Genomic DNA, 23,710 nt, shown 5'->3' on the forward strand with positions numbered 1-23,710 from the left:
AGGGATGGACAATGCAGAATGGACTCTCTTGGCAGTAGTTATTGTACCCCCTGTGCTAAGGGAAAATGGGGTGTCAAAACTAGATATTTCCTGGAGTGCTCTTCACTTCTCTGACATCCGTAATCACTCCTCCTGGCATTCTGTAACTTGAAGTCTTTCATCTGGTCTCCCTGGGGTTTGTGGAAAAGAAGCAGAACCTAACTTAACTACAGGTTGACCCCATGGCTTCTCTGTCTCACCTGGTTATGATTAGTTTCCACTCGAAGAAAAATGTTAACTGCTCTCTGAGGAAAAAGACCTAGATATTTTCAGCAAGTATTCTTGAATGTTTTTCATGCCAGCCTTTGGCCAGGCACAGGGGATGGAAGCCTTTAAGATACCTACTTTCCAGGAGTTCTCTTGTCAAATTGGAAACAGACACATAATCATGAATGTCATACAGTTTGACATCACCCTTAAGAGCTGGGCGAAGTGCCACAGCACCCAGGCGAGGACCATCTGGGTGTCTGCAGGGCTCGCTCCTTGGTTAGAATCAGAGCATTGCTCAGTGCTCTTTATCTCAGTCCCGATAAAGGGAAGCATGACCTCAAGATTACCGTTAGGACTGAGAGTGAGAAGGCTGCATCTTGGAGGAGGGGAGTCCAGAACCGGGACTACATTCACGCCCTGAAATGCTGGCCACACAGGGCAGCAGACGGCTCTGGCAGGTCCGAGGCCACCAGTCTGCCTCTGTGAAGGCGGCTGCATGTGAGAGGCTCTGCCAGCTGGCTGGGCCAGGCGCTGGGGCTGAGGAGGAAGCCCAGTGGAGAGGAATGTCACCCAGCAGAATACACAACGCTGTGGCTGGGACGGCTCACACACATCTAGGCACACTCCGTCGTCCTGCAGAAAGGGGAGCTGGGGTCAGGCAGTAAACAATAATTTATAAAATGTCATGTACCAACTGGTAGTTGGGCACAGAGTCCTGAGGATGGGTGGACTATGCGGAGCCATTACCCTGTCAACTCCAGAGACCCTCGGGCTCACCCTGGCTGGTTGTCGTAGGTATTTAAGCTCCCTGTTATTCTCATCCTCGGGATGAAAATGACACTACTGTAGCTTCTATGTAGTAAAGAAGAGAATGCATGTATAGCCATTACGATCAAAACAAGCCGGTGCAGACTAACCAGGGCCAGCCTGCAAGTGCTGACCAGCAGTCTCTGCACTGGTGCTCGTCCTGCTGCGAAAGCACAGAGGCAGTGACATGGCTTTGTCCTTTGTTTCCTGGAGGCAGAGGAGGTCTGTTTTTGAGCTCTGTGTGCTGGTGTGACATTCCTGTTCCCTTCTCTCTCTTCCAGGGCCAAGGAGATCAAGATCAAGTTGGGCACCCTCCTGCAGAAGCCCGACTCGGCTGTTGACCTCATCATTCCATACAATGAGAAGGTGCAGAAGCCAGCCAAGCCCCAGAAGTGAGTGAGCCCTGGCTCCACTGCTCCACAGTCCCTCATCACTCTCTGCAGATCAGAGTCCCCCGAGAGTTGGCTTGTAGATACACTTTCCCTATGATTCCATTGATGGAGCACAATGTCAGATACTGGCAGACTCACACACACACACACTCAGAGAAGAAGAGTGAGAAAGAGCCCTTACCTTGGGAAAGACTTACCATACTCTGTAAGAGGGAGCAGCCACCTGCTTGGTCAGCCAGCACTCAGATCTGGCGCTGGCTGGGGCCAGGAGCACTCCCTGACCATGAGCCAGGAAGCTGCAGCTGGCAGCTGGGGGCAGGGCCAGCATTCTCAGGTGTGAGGAGCGTTTTCCTCTGGAGGCCCCGAGGGTCAGGCAGATGATTCAAGACTCAGCTTCTTCTCCAGTGTGGAGACCTCCCAGGTCCAGAGAAGAGTGGATGCTGGGTGGCCACTGTTAAGTCCTGCAGAGCCGAGCTCCCTGCAGTCCTGAAGAGCATTCCTGGGTGTCCTGTGCTCAGGTGAACTCAGCACCACAGGAAGCTGCTAGGGAGTCGAGGTGTCGGCTCCTGCAGGACGCTGGCCCCCTGTCCGTCAGCAGGGGAGGCACAGAGTCCCCACGCGCTCCTAGACTACCACACAGGGTGGGCAGCCCTCCTGTCTCTGCACAGAGGGAGAAACCAGGTGAATTCTGCTCCTGAAGGTCCTGGAGACCACAGAGTGTGCCTGTCAGCTTCCTTCTCCTTCCTAAACTAACGCTTGGGTGCTCCACCAGCCATGCCTGTCTAGGCACCTCCCACCTCCAACTAGCTGGACTAGTTGAGACACACCGACATGGACTTTTCTTTTTAAAATTGCCATTCACCCTCAGTGGACATCTCCATTTGCCTCCAGTGGACTCTCACAGCTGAAAGGGCTCATCAGCAGGAAGCAGCAGTCTCAGGCCAGTGGGAGCAGGCCAGACCTGTGTGGAAGTGGCCAGTGGGTCAGGTACTGACCTGCCGGGATCGGCATTAAGAAATGGCACTGTGCCTGCCTTGACGGGCTGCTCAGAAGCCCCACAGACATGCTTGCAGTCTGGGCCCAGGGATTCCTGCTAAAGTCCCGGAGGAATGCTGGACCCCATCTGCAGGGTCTCTTGCCCCTTGACCTCCATCCCCACCCCTCCCAAAAGTTCTCAGGGTTGAGAAAATCCTTTCATTCCTGGGAGTGCCTGCTTATGTCTGCTGCTCCCAAACTTGCCACCCTGCCCACCCATCCTGGGGCGCCGGGTCTGTGCCCCTGGCCTGGCCGGCAGCTTGGTGCCTGCACCCTGATCTCTTTCCTCCCCTGGGTGCTCTCTACCCTCGTTCTGTCAGAGGAAGTGTTTCTGACCCTCTCCTTGGCATCAGCAGGGATTCCTCTCCTGGGAGACACTTTGTTTTATTTATTGTTTTTAAAAAACATTCATATTTGCATAAAAATTAGGCCATTGAGAAAAACAGAAAACGCTGCGGGTGTCCTCCCCCAGAACGGGCTTCGCCTGGTCAGAGTTCCTGGTTCTCTGTCCCTGGAGCCCTCCACAGAGTGGGGCTGTGCCTATTCCAGTCTGCACAGGTCCCAGCCGCCTTCTGGGCTCTTAACCACTCACTCTCATGGCTGACTGCAGAGATCGAAGTCTATACCTGCCCCACCACCCAGCATTTCCTTCCTCCTTCTTATCAGGCTTGAGGCTTATGGCTCAGGGAAGCTTGGGTGCCTAGTTCACCTGGTATCTGTCCATGAGCTCTGTCCTCTTCAGAGTTCCCACTTGACCACCAGCTATCTTTCCTTAGAGCTCTGACTTGTGCACCAGGGTGTCTGCCCACCAGCTGCCTCTTCTTAGACTTCCAACTTGTCTATCAGGGTGTCTGCCCACTGGCTGCCTCCTCCTACAGCGTTCTTCCTAGCATCTGGGCCTCTGTCCTCCCCTCCAGCCTCTTCTTCAAGTGCCCCCAGGTTGGCCCACCCTCTGCATCTGAGCAGCCCAGGCCGGCTGCAGCCCTCACAGCAAGCCATGAGCAGAGTCAGCAGACCATGTGGGTTTAGCCTGTGGACACTGCAGGTGGGGCTGTGATCGACCATGGTATGGCAGGGTAGACCTGGCGCTCCTCTGAGGTTTTCACTCCAGGCTCCCTTTTCTGCCTATGACGTCCCATCTCTGGCGGGGCCTGGGGGTCCTGCTATTGCTGTTGCTGTTTGCAGCTCAGGGGCTTTGGGCTGACTGCCCACAAATGCCCCTTACTGGGTTCTGAGTACCATCGCCCATCACAGCTGTGGCCAGGGTGGATTCACCCACTGTCTGCAAAGTGGGTCCTGCTGAGGATCAAAGACATGCCACCTCAGAAAGTGCTGCTATTTAGAAGTTATGACCCACTGGTGTGCCTGGTCACTGCTGGCCACGGGGTGAAGGCAGGACAGGATTCACAGACTTGGGCTGGTCCTGAGCAGCTAGACCTGTGGGGAGAGCAGGGCGAGCAGAGCAGGCCTTGGTGAGTATCACTACACCCCTGGGGATCACCTTCCCACCGGAGCAGGGACCTGCAAAGACACTTACCAGGAATATTAAGTCAAGCCAGGCACCCCGCAGACTGCAAACCAAGCCCAAGCCCAGACAGACAACATAGCAACCCACACCAGTACTGGTGCTGAGAGAGGTCTTGACACCCTCCCCCTACCTGAGGTTATAGCCCATGCGTGGCACAGCCACCAGCAGGCATGGCCATAGCTTCTTGGAAGGCACTGAAAAATCTCAGTTCATTCAGTTGTGGCTATTAGCAACCAATCCTGCCTCTGGGTAAGTGGGCCTGCACCCACGTACTCAGCACCTGGACATGTCTGTTGCCGGCCCCCCTGAAGTGCATGCAGCTCACAATCAGCCGCAGATCAATGAGGATTTGCTGAGTCCTTATCCCGTGGCCGATGTTGCCCTGGGCACCATGGACAGGGTACCAGTGGGGAAATCCTGGCACTTTTCCACGTCCATGTGTGGACCCCAAATTGCAGACATCTTTTACCCTCACAAGAAACTCATGCATTAGAGGCTGGTGCTGCAGGGGCTGGGCCACAGGGCAGGGAGAAGGGGAAGGTTTCCTGAAGACTGCGATCCCCCAGGCAGTGAGAGAGATCAGGCAGGGTGGGTGGGAGAGTGGCCAGGAGGGGCTTCCAGTTGAGATGGCCCCTGAACCACAAAAGCTTGGCCTTGTCAGACCTCCACCGAAGCTCATTTGCCCTCCTTTCATCGAGCTTCCCGTCCCTCCTTCCACACTCACACACAGAGGGCGCCCACTCCGTGTGGTCAGCTCTGACCTTCAGCCCAGGATGCCGACTGGCCATCCTGCATCTGTCTTGTTTCCAAGAAGTTGGACCTAATGAGGGCTCACGCATTCTGAGAATCAGGACAGGATGAACCTCTATGGCCTCCCAGGGTGTCATCCAAAGGAGCCGTGGGGCTTCGTCCACCTGACTACCCTTACCTTACTCTGGGCCAACTTGGCCCTGAGTGGGCCCTGCATGTATCCTTTCCAGGACTGATCTGGGCTGTGATGTGCTGCTGGCATCGACCGTTAGCTGGCTCCCACCGGACCACCTGGGACAGATAGGATTTGGCAAGGTGTTTCAGCTGGGTGCACCTGCTCAGACCATGGCTCTCCCACTTCTCACCCCAGAGGGAAGGGCACAGGGAAGTGATTTCATTTTACTTACTCCAGGATCAGAAGATTCAGTGAGTGCATCAGGCTTTCCCCTTTCCTGAGCCAGTTTCTCTTATCCAGTAACTTAATATTCTGCTGCTTCTATGTACAATTTGATGTGATATGTGTCTATTAAGTACAAAATACTGAAACCACTCTAGTGAAGAAGTTAGGGTACACAAGGCCTTGTGACAGCAAAAGAACACATTCATAGGGAGAGTCTCAGTATGAGGCAGTGTAGAAGAGCCAAAGTGGTCACCGACCAGAAAGTAGAGGGACTCAGGTCTGTGCCATTCCCCATCTCCCTTTCCCCCTGGATGAAGGGCAGAGAAGGCGGCTCACCTGTTCAGCCAATGACAGCTATGTCTTCCTCAGTCTGTGCAGGCTCTGTCACGGGGCATGGAGTCAGGGGGTTAGCTCAGCACTGCAGGTGCCGCTGCCCTTGCAAACAGTGAGGCTGCTTCTCAGCCTGCAGGACAAGGACCCACAACTGTGTCAATCTCAGCTACTAGATCGAAACATTAAAAAGCCACCTGCTGTTTCTCAAACTAGAAACAGGAACCCATGGGCTGTGTGCAGAGTTGGCTGTGGTGCCGGAGCTAAAACACCTCCCTGGCCCACCGTGCCCCGTCTGTCTCTCTGTAGCAGGGAGAGCCGGACACCTCCCAGATGAGGCCAGCAGGTCCCTGGCACACTGATGGGAGGGAAGAACTGGAAGGAGGGGATGGGCACTGTGGTGAAGCACCAGAGAGGTCATGGCAAGTGGCCACCAATTCTCCTTAGTCAGCACCGCTGGCATTTGTGGCAACGTTCCGTTCGAGGTGTACCAACCGCTTTCCTCAAAAATATTCCTCTGTCCTAATGGGCAGGGAGAACTGGCATGGATGTTTAAAATGCAGACTTGCTACGGTCACTTCCTAGCATGAGGCACGATCACAGCCCATCTTCCACTCGCCTTGCTGATGGCCTGGGGATGGGGAGCCCCAGGCCCCGCAGAGCAAATGCGCAAGGCTGAGAGGAGTTCAGCCCTGTGAGGGGTGGCCTGCCCTGGGGTGTGCCTGGGATGGAGACCACGAAGCCGCTGGCATGGGACACACGGGTCATGAAGCTTGGCTTCGTGGAGACAGATCTGCCAGGGGACACCACAGCACAGCCGCTGACTGCCAGGACCCATGTGCTGGGACGCCACCGACCGTCCTCGTACCAGAATGGTGTCAGTGGCATCGTGCTCAGCAGGGCAGTGGCACTGCCGTATGCCGGCTGCCTGCCTGCCCAGGCCTGCTTTCACCGTCCTCCCCCTTCTTCAGGCCCTCGCGGGACGAGGCTCTGCAGTGGCGTGACTCGCTGGACAAGCTCCTGCAGAATGACCGTAAGTGCACGCCTGGCCCTCTTCCCGCACTGGCGATTCTTCAGTCCTGCCAAGGGTCTCACCGGGGAGGCTGGCATGGGCTGTGGCTGTGCTGTGGCCAGGAGGGCAAGGAGGGTGGAGGGTGGAGACAGGCCGGGCATGCAGGGATGCACAGTGCCGGCTGTGTACCCTCTGCCTGCTGCTCCTGAGGCAGAAGAGGTGGCTGGGCCCACGTGCTGCCTCCTTTGTGTTCTCCAGAGACCCGGTCTTGCTGTGTTGCCCAGCTGGCCTTGACCTCCTGGGCTCCAGTGATCCTCCACCTAGCCTCTGGAGCAGCTGGGACTCTAGGCACTGGCCACCGCACCCAGTAGACCTGTGTGCATCCTAAACCTTATTTGAATGGATGGAACTAGAGACTATCATGCTAAGTGAAATAAGCCAATCCCCCCAAACCAAAAGCTGAATGATTTCTCTAATAAGCAGATGCTAGTCCATAGTGGGGCTGGTGGGGCGGGGTAGGGAAGAATGAAGGAACTTTGGTTTGTGTCGAGGGGAATGAGGGGTGGGGTGGGGCTGAGGGGATGGGAAGGATGGTAGAAAGAGACAGACATTATTACCCTGTATACATGTCTGATTACACAACCGGAGTGACTCTGCATCATGTACAGCCAGAGGAATGAGAAGTTGTGCTCTATTTGTATACTATATGTCAAAATGCATTCTACTGTGGAATTAATTAGTTAATTAAGAAGGAAGGAAGCCAGGAAGGAATCAAGGAAGGAAGGAAGAAAGTAGTGCTGTTGCCAGGCACAGTGGGGCACGCCTGTGATCCCAGCTGCTTGGGAGGCTAAGGCAGGAGGATTGAAAATTCAAAGCCAGCCTCAGCAACTTAATAAGGTCTTGAGCAAGTTAGTGAGAACCTGTCTCAAAATAAAACATAAAAAAAAATGGCTGAGGGGGGCGCTGGGTTGTGGCTCAGAGGTAGAGCACTCGCCTAGCACGTGCAAGGTGCTGGGTTCGATCCTCAGCACTACATAAAAATAAATAAAATAAAGGCATTGTGTCCAACTACAACTAAAAAATAATATTAAAAAAAAAGAAAATGGGCTGGGGATGTGGCTCAGTGGTCAAGTGCCCCTGGATTCAACCCCTGGTACCAGAGTTGGCTGCCCATTTCCTAATGGTGAGGAAGGAGCTGGCCTGACAGGTAGGGCAGGGCAGCCTGTCAGACTGCTCCAGTGTTCCTGGGACCCCACGAGGGCTGCACCCCTCCTGCCTCGGTTCCCTGCCCTCTACAGCCCTTTCCCACAGCATCAGTTGGTCGGCCACACACTCAGGCATCTCAGGCTGCTAGGGGCTGGGCGCTAGGGGCTAAGAAAGCCAGCAGGGGCTGGGACCTGGCTCAGGTGGTAGCGTGCTGGCCTCACTTGCACAAGGCCCTGGGTTCAATCCCCAGGACCACACACACACTCACACACACAAAGAAAGAAAGGAAAGAAAGAAAGAAAGAAAGCCATCAGGGGGCGGAGTGTGAGGCAGTTGGTGCTGATGCCAAGGCCGGGAGTCAGCAATGTGCAGAGGACCCTGAGCAGCTGGCCCCTCTGGACTCATAGCGGTCTCCTGTTTCTCAGAGGGGAAGACCTGTCTCCACACAGAGCTCATGTGTGCACATGGGCATGTAAATAGAACACCACACAGAGCTTCCAGTGGAGATAACTGTGTTTTAGAGTTATTGTGCGTTCACGTTTGTGTATGTAACGTGTGTCTATGTCTGTGGACATGATGTGAGTGTCCATGTTTGTGTACTGCGTGTGTCTGTGTACATGATGTGCGTGTCTGTTTGTGGACACAGTGTGTGTTTGTTTATGTAATCTTAAGCTCCAGATAATTATCCTCTTAAGAGATTTGTATTTTTAAGGTCTGGATAATAAGTGGTAAGGGTTCAATGAACTTTGTAGCCTGCTTGTTGTTTGAAGGGCCACTGGTCCTTTCCATCTAGCTCGAGCAGGAAGGGGCATTTAGGCTTGGGTGGGAAAGATCTCACAAAAGCCAGGTGAGTCCCATGGGTGAGGTTGATGAGGGTCCTCAGATGGTCCTTGGGGACTGATGAGGGCCTCAGGTGGTCCTGTGGGGACTCACAGGGTCCTTGGGTGGTCCTGTGAGGACTAACGAGGGTCTTCAGGTGGTCCTGTGGGATGAGGCCCTCAGGTGGTCCTGTGGGGACTGATGAGGTCCTCAGGTGGTCCTGTGGGGACTGATGAGGTCCTCAGGTGGTCCTGTGGGGACCTACAAGGTCCTCAGGTGGTCCTGTGGGATGAGGTCCTCAGGTGGTCCTGTGGGGACTGAGGTCCTCAGGTGGTCCTGTGGGGACAGACTGGTTCCTCAGGTGGTCCTGTGGGGACTGATGAGGGTCCTCAGGTGGTCCTGTAGGGACTAATGAGGTCCTCAGGTGGTCCTGTGGGGACCTACAAGGGTCTTTGGGTGGTCCTGTGGAATGAGGTCCCCGTGTGGTCCTGTGGGGACTGATGAGGGTCCTCAGATGGTCCTTGGGGACTGATGAGGGCCTCAGATGGTCCTGTGGGGACTGACAAGGGTCTTCAGATGGTTCTGTGGGGACTGACTGGGTCCTCTGGTAGTCCTGTGGGGAATGATGAGGTCCTCAGATGGTCCTGTGGGGACTCACAGGGTCCTTGGGTGGTCCTGTGAGGACTAACAAGGGTCTTCAGGTGGTCCTGTGGGATGAGGTCCTCAGGTGGTCCTGTGGGGACTGATGAGGGTCCTCAGGTGGTCCTGTGGGGACAGACTGGTTCCTCAGATGGTCCTCTGGTGGTCCTGTGGGGACTGATGAGGTCCTCAGGTGGTCCTGTGGGCTGAGGGGTCAATTTGCCTGGCTTATTCTATAGAATGGCTGGCTCCTCTGCAGTCCTAGATCTCGTTGTATGGGATCTCCTCAGGTTTCATTTTCTGGCAAACAGAAAGTGCCTTAGAAATATCTATTTGACAGAGACTGATACCTTTGGCTTAAGACTCATGAGAGCTTTAGCCGCAGGGAAGGAGAGCTACCCGACCTCTCCTCTTGGCACACACCTGGCCTTGTATTCTCAAGTGCAGTGGAGAGCAGCTGCTGCTACTGGTCAGTCTGGTCCAAGAAGCAGAACAAGGCAGCTCTGAGCAGATAGGCTCTGAAGCACGGAGTCCAAGTCCAGCTGCCTAGCCTGGAGTCCACTCTGCTTCTGGCCAGGTGGGCCTCTGTGGGCAGTCACTGACCTCTCTGGCCTCACTTGTAAAATTGGACTTTTCAGTACCTTTCTCTCAGGTTTGCAGTGAAGATCCAGGAATTGACATTTGTAAGGTTCTTATGTCAATGACAGACACATTCGGGAAGTCACTTGGGAGGTGTGGAAAGGTTCAGTGTCACTAAATAAATTAACAAATTTCCCAACTGACTTCTTGCCTTGCTAGATGCCCTTGCCAATTTCAAAAGTTTCCTGCAGTCTGAGTTCAGTGAGGAGAACCTTGAGTTCTGGCTTGCCTGTGAGGACTACAAGAAGATCCAGTCACCTGTCGAGATGGCGGAGAGGGCAAAGCAAATCTTCGAGGAATTCATCCAAACGGAGGCTCCTAAGGAGGTGGGTCCTGGTGGCAGGTGGGTGGGCACCATTAGCCAGGGTCCACTCGTCCCCAGGATGGTCCAGCTGAGATATGGCCAGCACTGGAGCTCAGGTCTGCTCCTGGTGACACAGTGTCTGCCCAGGGCAACATTGGAGCTCTCGATTCTGTCTGGTCAATTTCCACCCATGGCCCCATGCCCTGGTGTGAGCAGTAAGCTGCAATCTTGGAGGAATTGCTGTCTCTGTAACCTAGTTCCTCCCCTTGTGAAACAGGAATAAGGGAGACTGCTTTGTAGAGTTGTTGGAGGATTAAATTAGGCTTGGAAGCACCCACCCCAGTGTCTGGACTAATGGTGCCCCCGAGCATCCCGCCTCCATCCCACACTGTCTTTTTGCCCCTAACCCTAACCCTTCAGCTCCTTCCCCCTCCTCCCTACTCCCCCATCCTATTTCCCCTGCCCCTGGCCTTGGGCATCTCCTCTGTCCTTGGGACGACAGGACAAGACTTCAGTCTATGAAAGCTAGCACAGATAGCTGCTAGACATGGAGCCCATGTGCCCCTGGCTGAGCCCGCAAGACCGGCTCTGATTCAGCCATGAGGAGACTTTGAGGGAGTTTGTTTTTTTCTTGCTATTACTGAAACCAAACTTCAAAGCTGACGAGGAAGTGCAGACACAGCAGCAAGGACGTCAGTGCTGTGTCAGGCCACTCTAAACCCAGCCTGGACACTAGAGGTCTCAGCGAGACTGGCTGAGCACGCCTTCAGGCAGCAACAGTGCCTTCAGGGTGACTGGCAGGGAATTACACGCCCTCTGCTCCCCAGGGCCAAGAGCTGCAGTCACAGCATCGATTGTTAGTTTCCTTTGTAATCCCTCTCTGGCCCTGTTGAGAGGACCATGTGTATGGATGGATGGCAAATTGTACACCCATGGGTGACAGATGTGCCCCTGCCATGACCAGTGGCCATCAGGCCAGGAGTGCAGAGGACCTTGGGTAGTCCAGGAGCTGAAAGGTGCTGGAGGGAACTGGGATCCCTCTCTGTGCTCTGAGCTCTGGAATACCCCGCTTGCCTTCCGCTCCTCCATGCCCACTTCGAGCTCTCCCTCCTGGGCTGCCATTCGGGTCCAGCATCCTATTTCTGTCCCTATGCACCCTATGTACAGTGAGCAGGTGAACTGGAATGGAGGTTACGTTGAAGTTAGGTTAGGACTACACTCCCTATTCCCAGTATATTCTCCTCTGCAGCTTGCATTCCTACTGACGTCATTCCTATCCATAGGATTCTAAGATTTGTTGAAATACCTAAAAATGGTGGAAATCACCCAGACCTTTGAAAGTTGTTCTAAGCTCCAGGAAAACATTGCTCTCAAGGTCCCTTTGAAGTTATCATTGGTATGAAAATATGATTCTTAAATAGTTTCAAAATAAATCCTGGCTGGATAACCTACTAGAACAAGAAAACAGAGGACACGAATCACAAGCTTCCAATTAAAATAACATAGACCTCCCTTCTAAATGACACAGGCTGATGGAATGGAATAATCCTATGCATGGGTTCCAAATGCAGGCCCTGCATTGTGAGCCAGAGAGGGCAGTAGGGAGGTAGATACCTTCTCCTGGATAACCAGCCAGGGCAAAGAGGTGGATTGTGCTCCCTGATAATAAGGCAGAGCAGAGGACCGGAAAGGTGATTCTGCCCCTGGTATGGGCAAGAGCAGGGCACCAGAGAAGTATTTTCTGCCCCTTGTAAATGAGCCAGAGCAGGGTATCAAGGAAGTGGATCCTATCGCCTGGTAAAGAGCCAGAGAAGGGAAGCAGGGAGGTGGACCCTGCCCCCTGGTAATGAGCAAAAGAGAAAGATCCTGTCCCCTGGGTAATGAGCCAGAGCAAGACAGCAGAGAGGTAGATCCTGCCCCTGGGTAATGAGCCAGAGCAGGACAGCAGAGAGGTAGATCCTGCCCCTGGGTAATGAGCCAGAGCAGGACAGCAGAGAGGTAGACCCGGCCCCCTGGGTGATGAGCAGAGCAGAACAGTAGGGAAGTGGATCCTACCCCTGGGTAATAAGCCAGAGGAGGACAGAAGAGAGGTGGGTCCTACCCCTGGGTGATGAGCCAGAGCAGGACAGCAGAGAGGTGGATCCTGCCCCTGGGTAATGAGCCAGAGCAGGACAGCAGAGAGGTGGATCCTGCCCCTGGGTAATGAGCCAGAGCAGGACAGCAGAGAGGTGGATCCTGCCCCTGGGTAATGAGCCAGAGCAGGACAGCAGAGAGGTGGATCCTGCCCCTGGGTAATGAGCCAGAGCAGGACAGCAGAGAGGTGGATCCTGCCCCTGGGTAATGAGCCAGAGCAGGACAGCAGAGAGGTGGATCCTGCCCCTGGGTAATGAGCCAGAGCAGGACAGCAGAGAGGTGGATCCTGCCCCTGGGTAATGAGCCAGAGCAGGACAGCAGAGAGGTGGATCCTGCCCCTGGGTAATGAGCCAGAGCAGGACAGCAGAGAGGTGGATCCTGCCCCTGGGTAATGAGCCAGAGCAGGACAGCAGAGAGGTGGATCCTGCCCCTGGGTAATGAGCCAGAGCAGGACAGCAGAGAGGTGGATCCTGCCCCTGGGTAATGAGCCAGAGCAGGACAGCAGAGAGGTGGATCCTGCCCCTGGGTAATGAGCCAGAGCAGGACAGCAGAGAGGTGGATCCTGCCCCTGGGTAATGAGCCAGAGCAGGACAGCAGAGAGGTGGATCCTGTCCCTGGGTAATGAGCCAGAGCAGGACAGCAGAGAGGTGGATCCTGCCCCTGGGTAATGAGCCAGAGCAGGACAGCAGAGAGGTGGATCCTGTCCCTGGGTAATGAGCCAGAGCAGGACAGCAGAGAGGTGGATCCTGCCCCTGGGTAATGAGCCAGAGCAGGACAGCAGAGAGGTGGATCCTGTCCCTGGGTAATGAGCCAGAGCAGGACAGCAGAGAGGTGGATCCTGCCCCTGGGTAATGAGCCAGAGCAGGACAGCAGAGAGGTGGATCCTGTCCCTGGGTAATGAGCCAGAGCAGGACAGCAGAGAGGTGGATCCTGCCCCTGGGTAATGAGCCAGAGCAGGACAGCAGAGAGGTGGATCCTGTCCCTGGGTAATGAGCCAGAGCAGGACAGCAGAGAGGTGGATCCTGCCCCTGGGTAATGAGCCAGAGCAGGACAGCAGAGAGGTGGATCCTGTCCCTGGGTAATGAGCCAGAGCAGGACAGCAGAGAGGTGGATCCTGCCCCTGGGTAATGAGCCAGAGCAGGACAGCAGAGAGGTGGATCCTGCCCCTGGGTAATGAGCCAGAGCAGGACAGCAGAGAGGTGGATCCTGCCCCTGGGTAATGAGCCAGAGCAGGACAGCAGAGAGGTGGATCCTGCCCCTGGGTAATGAGCCAGAGCAGGACAGCAGAGAGGTGGATCCTGCCCCTGGGTAATGAGCCAGAGCAGGACAGCAGAGAGGTGGATCCTGCCCCTGGGTAATGAGCCAGAGCAGGACAGCAGAGAGGTGGATCCTGCCCCTGGGTAATGAGCCAGAGCAGGACAGCAGAGAGGTGGATCCTGTCCCTGGGTAATGAGCCAGAGCAGGACAGCAGAGAGGTGGATCCTGCCCCTGGGTAATGAGCCAGAGCAGGACAGCAGAGAGGTGGATCCTGTCCCTGGGTAATGAGCCAGAGCAGGACAGCAGAGAGGTGGATCCTGCCCCTGGGTAATGAGCCAGAGCAGGACAGCAGAGAGGTGGATCCTGTCCCTGGGTAATGAGCCAGAGCAGGACAGCAGAGAGGTGGATCCTGCCCCTGGGTAATGAGCCAGAGCAGGACAGCAGAGAGGTGGATCCTGTCCCTGGGTAATGAGCCAGAGCAGGACAGCAGAGAGGTGGATCCTGCCCCTGGGTAATGAGCCAGAGCAGGACAGCAGAGAGGTGGATCCTGTCCCTGGGTAATGAGCCAGAGCAGGACAGCAGAGAGGTGGATCCTGCCCCGGGTAATGAGCCAGAGCAGGACAGCAGAGAGGTGGATCCTGTCCCTGGGTAATGAGCCAGAGCAGGACAGCCGAGCGGTGGATCCTTCTTGGGCATTGGCACACCAGGACTGTCTGGTTAGTGTTCCTGAGGTCAGTGGATGCCTGTATCCAGCAGACCCATACTAGATGTGTGGCTTTGTGCAATTCTCTCTGGCCTGTGTTCTCTCAGAGCTTGTTTCTCTTGACTATGGACGTTTTGCATTCATCTATGTTTAATATATTTTGCTAATCTTGCATTTTGATGTAAATATTCACTTTTTCAATTTGAAAAGATTGATCTATATTACAAAAAGTAGTCATCCAAGTTTTTTGTTTCTCTGAATTTTTACTTCAGCTCGCTTTTCAGGATCTGTCTGAGAGATACAATCGTAGAGATTGGAACTAAGATTTTTAAAATGAAATGGCCATGTGTAGCTGGATACGGAAACAACTTGTGCATTGCATCATTTGCCTACATCTAAGTTATATTTTTTTTAAAGAGAGAGAGAGAGAGAGAGAATCTTTTTTTTTTGTTGTTGTTGTTGTTGATAGACACAACACAATGCCTTTATTTTTATGTGGTGCTGAGAATCAAACCCGAGTCCTGCGCGTGCTGCTAGACGAGCGCTCTACCACTGAGCCATAATCCCAGCCCTACATTTAAGTTATTGATGTAGGGAGGAGGCAAGGCACTAAAGAGAGCAGGAATAGTTTTATTTGGCTGCATGTTCAGAGGGCACAGCTTTTGCTGTAATCAATCAATCCTCTGAACCCCGTGTTCAGGGAGTTTCAGAGTGTAAGGGGAGGGGCTCAGAAGTTCACAATCTGTAGAAGTTCACATAAAAGCAGTTTTTCTTTCACTGTTCTGGGCATGTTAACCCCTCAAGGACAGCTCCTGAGGAGGGGAGAGCGTCTTCTCCCCTTTCTTCCCTCCCCCTGCCAGCTGTTACCATGGAGCCCAGTTGTAACTTCTCTTAGAAGGGTAGACCTCTCTGTGAAGCCCAGCTCAAGGCCAGAGGCCTTGTTTACACATTTCTACAAACTACTATACTGGATACAGGTTTGTGAAAAACAAGTAAAGGGGCGTTCAGCACCTGCAGTGCTGATTTCTTCCCGGCCAGTGGCCAAGCAAAGAGGGCAACTCGAAAATAGGAAGTTTACCTCCATGGAACTCTTTTGTAGAGACTCTTTTTTGACAGTCCTAAAATCAGCTACTGTGAAGATTTCTGGAGCCACCCAGTGAAGACTTTTCTGTGGAGAAAGGAGGTGCCAATACAGTGGGAGGAACTCTGAACCGAGAATAGAGGAGTCTGCTGTGGCCGCCCCTCTGCCCAGACTCCTGCCCCTGGACTTGCAGTTTGAGCTTGCCAGCCAGAAAACTGGCATGAAAGGCAGGTCTTGGCCCTGTCCTCCTGCAGGCTGCTCCCCTCCCACCACTGGTCTTCCACCAGGCCGGTACCGGGCACTTGCCCTGAGCTTACAGGCACAGCTCAGTCCTGCTGTCTTCCTGCCCTGTCCTCCCCAGACCTGCCTTAGTCTCTGATTAGCCTACTGCTGCTCCTAAGTATCTGAATTCCGGAAATGGCTCTGTTCAGTGGCAGGACCTCCAGTAAACCCAGGAGAGACCCTCAAACCTCCTCCAGGGTTCCAACTCAGGACCACTGGCCCTTTTGATTCTGTTTTCTTCTCTATTACACTCAGACCCCTTGAGAGTCATTGAAGCATATTGTGAAGTACAAACATACTTTTCAAATCACACTCAGGCATGTTCTTGAGGCTGTGCCCTGCTCAGCCACAGGGGAACCGGCCACACAGTCCTGATATGAGTGATGCCCAGCTTGGGCAGTGCGTGGCCCTGCACACAGCACGTGTGAGCCCACCACCTTCCATGGCTTTGCTGGCTTCTTGATTTGCTTTTCACCACTGTGACCTTGAGCAAATCGCATACTGTTTCCACACCTGTTTCAGCTGAGAAATGAAGATAGATGGCAGTACCCTCTTGATGTGGTTATAGGATCCCCAAGTTTATCCACAGGAAGAGCACACCACTGGCAGAGATGAACCACTCAACAAATGTTAGCAGCTATGTGATCATTCTCTCCTGTTTCCTCATTTTCTTGATTTTCTAGAGTCATGGATGAGGTCATGGGTCCCTGGTCAAAATTTCCTTTTCTCTCTGCTCCCTCTGCAAGGTGTGAAAGCAAATGCTGTGGCAGAAAGGTGTGAGATTCAGTGGTAAGACCCCTGGGCTCAGACACACTCCTTAGTGTTCTGGTCTCAAAGCCACTGAACATTCTATGTGTGTGCATGTGTGTGTGTGTGTGTGTGTGCAAGCATGCATGTGCATGATGTTCATATGTGTGGGTGCATGTATGTGCATGTGTGAGCATGTTTATGGGTACATGTGTGGGTGCTGTGTGAGCATGTGCATGGGTGTGCAGGTGCATGTGTGTGAATATGTGCATGTGTGAACACATGCAGGTGTGTGTCTGTGTGTGCATGTACATATGTGATCATGTACGTGTGTGCATGTGCATGTGTGAGCATGTGCATGTGTGAGCATGTGTGAGCATGATTAAGTGTATGTGTGTGAGCATGTGTATGTGTGAGCGTGTGCAGGTGTGAACATGTGCAGGTACATGTGTATGCATGTTCATGGGTGCATGTGTGCACATGTATATGTGTGTGTACATGTGCATGGGTGTTCATATGTGTGTATGAGAGCATGTGCATGTGTACACATGTGCAGGTGCATGTGTGTGATCATGTGCAGGTGTGTGTGTGCATGCATGCATGAATGTGGGTGCATGTGTGCACATATGTATAGGTTCATGTGTGCACGTTTTATGTGCATTCATGTGTATGTGTGTGAGCATGTGCATATGTACATATTTGCAGGTGTGTGCAGACATGCATGTGTGTTCATGTGTATGTGTATGATCATGTGCGTGTGTGTGCATATGCATGCATGCACATGGGTGCATGTGTGCACATGTGTGCACACATGTGCATGTGTGTTCACATGAATGTGTGTGAGCATGTGTATGTGTTTGTGTGTGCGTGTGTGTTCTGTAAAGCAGTGTCTCCTTGGTCTTGCTAGGCTCAACAGTGTGCTGCCTGCTGTGCAGGCTCTGGTGGGGCCGGGGTCTGAGGGCGCTGGGAGAGTCTGAGTCACCGAAGTGTGCTTGCCTGGCCTCAGGGCTGACTCACCCGGCCTTCTCCCTGTTTAGGACTCTTCCCTCAGGTGTTTTATTGGTACCTTCAGCCTCCTTCTCCGCCCCTCTCCACCTGCAGCCTGGGCTGACCCTGCAGCCTTGCTTCTGGTCCACAGGTGAACATCGACCACTTCACCAAGGACCTCACGGTGAAGAACCTGGTGGAGCCTTCCCTGAGCAGCTTTGACTCTGCCCAGAAGAAAGTCCATGCCCTGATGGAGAAGGATTCACTGCCTCGCTTCCTGCGCTCCGAGTTCTATCAGGAGCTGGTCAAGTAGTGGCCTGGTCCTGAGCCATGCCCTCCACCATAGCCGGCCCTTTGCACACCCACCTACCCTCCAAGGCTTTGCTCACGGTGCGCAGCGAGGGCCAAGCGCTGCTCATCCTGGCCCACTGCTTTGGAGTGGCTCTGCCTCTGCTCCATTCTTAATCAAGCTCTGCCTGATTTCTGTTAGCCCCAGTCAGATCAGATGGTCCTGCCTCAGACACATGTGCAAGACAAGAACAGGGTGTCATCAAGTGTGGCCTAGATAGCAGATGGCCACTGGCACCAGCTGAGGAGTGTGGAAGGGAAGCCAGTTTCCAGGGACTTTAGTTAGTTACCCCTTTTTCATTCCTGAATTTGGTCAGAAGAGGTGGTAAGAGTCTTATGGATGTTTAATTCTAAAGTGAATTTAAAATTCTGCTCTTTCCCTTCAAGCATCTTCATATTTGCTGGATAGTGTTGAGATACAACCACAAATATGTGTTTGTATAAAACCAATCCAAGTACGATTCAGGCTAATTCTGTCCTTATCTTCCCTCACTTCCTCCCTATAAATTCACCAAATTCTATTTTAAACCAATGACCTCAGATCAACAATGGGCTGTTTTATAAATGTATTCATGTTCATGGGATGTAGACCAAAATTTTTATTTCCAAATTATTTGAAATCCTTGTGAGGGTACAATTAATTCCAAAAATTCTCTGATCTTATAAAGCTGCTGCTGTTCCCTGGAGTGACTGCCTTCTAGGTGTCAGGAGGGCGTGCACTTCCAAGGGTAGATATGGCCTGCAGTGGTTGCCAGGCATGAATATCCCTGTCAGTGAAGGCTGGCTGACTGGAAGGCTCATCATCCTTGGAGGGCAGTGTGGTGGCCACTGCAGGCTTCCAAGGAGAGGCAGTTCCAAGGGGCCCTGCAGTTTGCAATTTGCAAAGCTACCAGCCCTTCATGACCACACCCTGTCCTGCCTCCTGCCTGAGTGGCGGCTACCTTGGAGGCTGAGGCTCACTCCCCACCTGCCTCCTGCACAGCTAAGGCATAGGCCACGCTGTATCGTGGACCTGAACTTCTGATTATACATTGCATTATCATAAACGTTGTTAGACTTTTCCTGAACTGTAGTAGTTATTACCAAATTATGTGAATCATCTCATTATTGATGATTCACATAATTTGGTAATAAGCAAAATCAAGCTGAACCATGTATATGAGATCAAGGAGGACACAGGGCTAGTTCATAGAGGGAGGTGATGAGGGGAATCCAGGGGAAGGTGACCCTGTCCAGTCCTACATTCACTCCGGCCCATGTGCATGCTCCTTTCTCATGGGTGCAGCTCCTGCTTGTAATCCCCTAGGAATGTCTGGAGAGCGGCAGCTGTGCTACTGTTCTTAGGGCCAACCCAAGTGTGCTGGCCTTTGTGTTTTTGTGATTTCAAGGGATAATGTGTTTGAATTCTTGACTGGAAGTGGGTTGGAGTGACTGAGTTGGCACCACATCTGCAGGGGGATGGACTTGTGCAGCCCAGGTGAAAGTCCCTGTGTCAGTTGAGGGCAGTCAGGGACCAGGCTGTGTGTGTGAGTCCAGCTGTGCACCTGTGTGGGTTGACAGGAGCTCAGACAGGAATTCCAGGGCATGCTGGCACCCTCTTCCCCAGCACCTGACTGCTCTGCTTTGAGTCAGGGAAATGCCAACACCTGCCTTTCTCATGCAGCTAGAAATGTTGCGACCAAAAAATCTAGGTGACTTGCGTTTTTTCTTGAATGCCAAACATTTTTAAGAAAAAAATAATTAAAAATTTAAATGTCTTATCCACGTTATTTTAAATACCAAGCATTTGAAAACACCCAGAGATTGAAGTGGACATTACAGATTCCACCCAGAGGTCTGCTGATCGCAGATCGCAGCTGGTGCTTCTCAAGCCAGTGCAGACCTGTGGCAGATGTGGTAGGGGAGGAGGAGGCAAAGCGCAGGAAGGGCCCCAGTGGTACCTTGCTGGGATGTGGCCAGGCATGCTCTGCTTACCTACATGTAGCTGTCCATTCAGAGCAGAATACACAGGTCGTATCAGAAACTCTTCCAGCATACAAGTAGTGCAAGGAACATAAATTTCCCAGCCTGAAATGAGAAACCCAATGTATTAAAACTGCCCTAGAAGAAATTCTGAAAGGTTTGGAAAGTATTTTGAAACTTGGAAAAACAAAACAACACCCCATGTTATTAGTTGTTTCCATGGTAACAGGAAGAAAACAGATTCCTTTAGATCTGGGGAACTGAGAAGTTAGAAAAGTGGGAGGAGCTCTCCAGGAGCCATGTGCATCCCTTTCTCCCAGTCCTCTGCCCTGCCCTGAGAGAATGGCGGGAGGCTGAGAGGCTTTGGCGGTTTCCCTCCCCTGGAGTCGCAGCCCCTGCAGGAGGACTTGGGAAGTAGGGAGGTTGCAGCAGGCTGTGGTCCCAGGAGATGATGGAGTGAGACGGTGCAGTGGCCCAGGTGTTGGTGGCTGTTCTGCCTGGGTTTGGTATAGGGTGGGGCTGGGCAGATGAGGTTTAAGTTAGAGCAGGACAAGGAGACTGGATTCTAGAGCAGATTAGGAAGCTGAGCATGGTGTTCGGCTACTGCAGCGGGGCTTGCTCCTGTAACCCCACCCAACAGCTTGGGCACATGGCGCTGCCCTGCTCCCGGACCTCAGAGCAGCAGTCACCAGGTGAAAGTCAGTGTCCTACTTCCGCTCTCCACACCTGTGTACCACTTGACTGCACAAATCAGATTCAGCAGATTTCAGATTTTAGCAGAGGGAGAAGAACTTGATGAAGAATTTTTTTTTTTATCCTCTCTAAAGTCTTGGGTTTTACTTAGCGATGTGCTCTTGGTACATAGTTCATTTCAACAGGGTGACCTTAACCATTGCCCAGAGAACAAAAGGGTCCCTTTACAATATGCTCAGAAGTAATGAGCACCCCAGGCCTCGCCAAGCCACCTGTCCCACATTGTGATGATTCCAGGTCACCTAAGGGCAGCTGTGTCCTGGGGAAGTGACTTCCTACTGCTGCCCCTGCTCCCTCTATCAGGCCAAGACCTTTAAGGTGAGCCCACTGGCCAGGAGGCAGCAACCCAGCCTGGTAGCCAGTGCAGCTGTGTCTTACTGTAGAGCAGCAGGGTGGGTCCCTGACTCAGTGGAGCCGGAGGAGACCTCAAGCTAGCACCCCAGCTGTTGGCCCTGGAAAGACAGAGTGGACGCCCCCTTCTTTCCCTATTTGCCTTAGGTACCAGAGGGCAGAGTGGAGAGACCAGCTTTCAACACAGATGCATTCAAACCTGGGGCCAGGCAGCCCTGCATGGGCTCAGGGTGCATCCCTGAGCTGTAATAGGGTCTGGCCAGCTGTCCAGTCTCTGCTTCCGCTAGACAAGTGTGTGTTTGTCATTTGCTGGGTCAGGTTCTGCTTGTGTTGACATGATTTACCAAGGAGGTCCTGTGGCAGACCAGGCCGTCAGTACCCAGTACCCACAGAAAAGCCTTCCTACACTGCCCACCCCAGCTGCCAGGGCCAGGGCTCCCTGGAGGAGGTGTGCAGGAGGGGAACTCATGGCACACAGAGATGAGCAGGATAAACACACTGGAGACCTGTGGAGTGTCCCTTTGTGTCATATCTAGCAGGCTCCTCTTATAGAAGAGAAGCTATGAAGCCACCCTCTTCATGTCCACGCTAGCCAGCCTCTTGCCCATCACTGATCTTACTTGCTTTTCCTCCTTCCTCACTCTGATGGTCTCCTTTCTTCCCTCTACGAGAGGAAACATCCACCATGTCTGCCCAATGTGCCACAGTGTACAGCAGAGCTTTCTCTGGCCACCCGGGGAGTGCAGGCTGTGGTGGGCAAAGGGCAGGGCAGAGATTTGCCCCTGCAGATGATATGATATGCTTGCTAAGAGTCCTCTTCATGTCACGTGGTGTCAGGACTCGGGAGCTGAAGGCTTCTAGAAAGCTGCATCTCCCTGGACATTTCCAGCAGCCACGGCCACAAAGAGAGCAGAAGGGAAGGGTCATCTCCCCACATGTAGCATTTGTCCACAGCTGGTAACTGTGGGAGAGTCATGTCTGTCTTCTGGTTTTTATATCCAACACTTTACATACTATGTGATTCATGCTTCTTGATAAATAAAGCACCACATCCATATCTGTGACCATGTGGCATGTGTACATTAAATGGGCATCTATGTGACAGCCACCTCAGGGTCCTCCTTCCCAGGGTGCAGGTGCCCTTCCTGAGAAGTCAGCTGGAACAGCTCGACCTGCGGGACTCCACAGAGGAGATACAAAGTGCCATGTCCAGATTCTCTGATGGCACTTTGTTCTGGCAGGGGTGACAGTAAGTATTGTCACTGCTGTCACCCCTGGGAGAACAGACAGCACAGCACTGATGTGGACCCTGCGGTGCTCAGTGAGGGTGATGGCTTCTTGTTCTCCCTGAGCCAGTGAAGGGTCTGAAATCCTGTGCACACAGGGCTACATGCACCTCTATGATCTGACATGTGGTAAGTGACATGCTGAGGTCACAAAGCTAGTGAGACTCAGACGGAGTGGAAGGGCAGAGCTGATGCAGAAAATAAGTGAAAATAGGAGCAGTGATAGGAAGCCACACGGAAAGAGACAGAGACAGCAAGAAGACAGGTGGACATGGGAGAGATGGGGGACGCGCCTGCCTTGGCCTCGGCAGGCTTCAGGTTCTCAGTCCTGCTCCTATGGGCCCGGCTGCATCTCCTATAGGTGCAACACCCTGGATCACTCCAACACTGCCTCTCCACTGCAGTCATCTTGGTTGGGTTCATTTCTGGGAGTTTCCACCCAGAAACTCCAGGACGATAAAGATCACGGACACTTCTGACTCCCCCCAAGCAAGAGGTTTTCTCAGGCCACCATGAAAACACATGTAAAGCAGGGTTCAGAGATCAGATGCCTCCCAGGCTCCTGTCTGGTCCACCAGATCAGAGGAGCCACCTGCGACTCCAAGAGGCTGGTGTTATTGGCCCCAACCTGAGCAGAACCGGCCCTGTCCAGTGGGAGCCCATTCTGCCCCCACCAGGCAGGTAAGGCAGGCTCTCCCACATTCAGATGTCCAAAGCACACTCATCAGGGTCTTGCAAATGATGCCACCCGTGGACCTCTTTCGAATGTTGACTTTCAGCCGGGCTCCCAGGGCCTCCGCTGGGTTCTGCCATTCAGTCAGCCCGTCAGCCAGTCCCTGGGCTGCTTCCTGCACTTCCCATTTTCGTGCCTCTGGTTTTAACTTGTTAAAACAGTGACACAGATAAAAATGTCACTGAAAAGTAGAGCTTGCTGGGGCGGTCCTGGCTCATCCTGGCAGACAGGCCTCAGGGTCGCCTCCTTGAGGTCACAATTCCAAGTCACTTGCACCACTGGGGCGACGGGGTGAGGGTGCAGCGCTTGAGCCAGCAACGCCCTCCAGTGCCGGGGGGGGGGGGTCAACCATGGGAAGAGCAGGTGGCACCTGGATCTGCTCTGCTCCCTGAAGCCCGTGTGCTGCAGCTGAGTCCCAGAAGCCCAGTAAGTGGGAGCCAGGGTCAGTGAGTGAGGTGGCAGCTAAGGCCCTCCACCTAGCAGCTGGAGCCTGCTGAGTTTCTCTAAGGGGACAAGAAGGAGCTCCAGGGGACTCCAGGTCCTGAGACGTGTGCTCCTCGGCCAGGCTGCAGTCATGCCAAGCCGGCAGCAGGGTGGCCCAGGGGCCGGGAGAGGCCAGCCACTGTCAGCACATGCAGAACCCCCGCCTCCCTGATCATCCTGACCCTCGACCTCCACGGGAAACCCAGGATCACGGGCAGCAATGTCTTCCAAGTCTTTGTCAGGACAGACCATCTTCAGAGGCCATCGATTCCTCCTGTGAGGAGCTTTCCCTCAGACAAAATCCAGGCCATGCCACGGCCACGTGCCTTCCTGGCCCAGTGACAGATGTCCTTCAGCTGGTGTCAAAGAGCACTGCGCTGCACGAGGAAAAGGAGAAAACCTTGCTCCTCAGAGTAGGCCCCTGCACCCTCCACCCCTCCCCCTGACGGACAGACCCCTGCCCCTCCACCCCTGCTCCTCACAGACAGCCCCTG

At 53.4% G+C, this 23,710-nt stretch overlaps 1 protein-coding gene and 1 long non-coding RNA gene across 3 annotated transcripts in view; both read left to right on the top strand.

Annotated features, from left to right (window-relative positions):
* Positions 1 to 21,778, top strand: part of Rgs5 (regulator of G protein signaling 5) — a 42,178-nt gene extending 20,400 nt beyond the window's left edge. The window contains exons 2-5 of one of the 2 annotated variants that reach the window (XM_015491907.2): positions 1,338 to 1,448; positions 6,463 to 6,524; positions 9,966 to 10,132; positions 17,415 to 21,778. In XM_015491907.2, the coding sequence (XP_015347393.1) occupies positions 1,338 to 1,448; positions 6,463 to 6,524; positions 9,966 to 10,132; positions 17,415 to 17,522 (448 nt within the window). In that variant the 3' untranslated portion in view covers positions 17,523 to 21,778. The remainder of the gene's footprint in view (positions 1 to 1,337; positions 1,449 to 6,462; positions 6,525 to 9,965; positions 10,133 to 17,414) is intronic. The other variant, XM_015491905.2, reaches the window with a different exon arrangement.
* LOC125618697 lies at positions 10,163 to 13,878 on the top strand. Its single transcript, XR_007350096.1, has 2 exons — positions 10,163 to 12,154; positions 12,247 to 13,878. It is a non-coding gene; the product is annotated as an uncharacterized LOC125618697 (long non-coding RNA).
* Positions 21,779 to 23,710: the final 1,932 nt, after the last annotated feature.

This window comes from Marmota marmota, unplaced genomic scaffold, assembly GCF_001458135.2.
Source record: "Marmota marmota marmota unplaced genomic scaffold, marMar, whole genome shotgun sequence".
Taxonomy (NCBI): domain Eukaryota; kingdom Metazoa; phylum Chordata; class Mammalia; order Rodentia; family Sciuridae; genus Marmota; species Marmota marmota.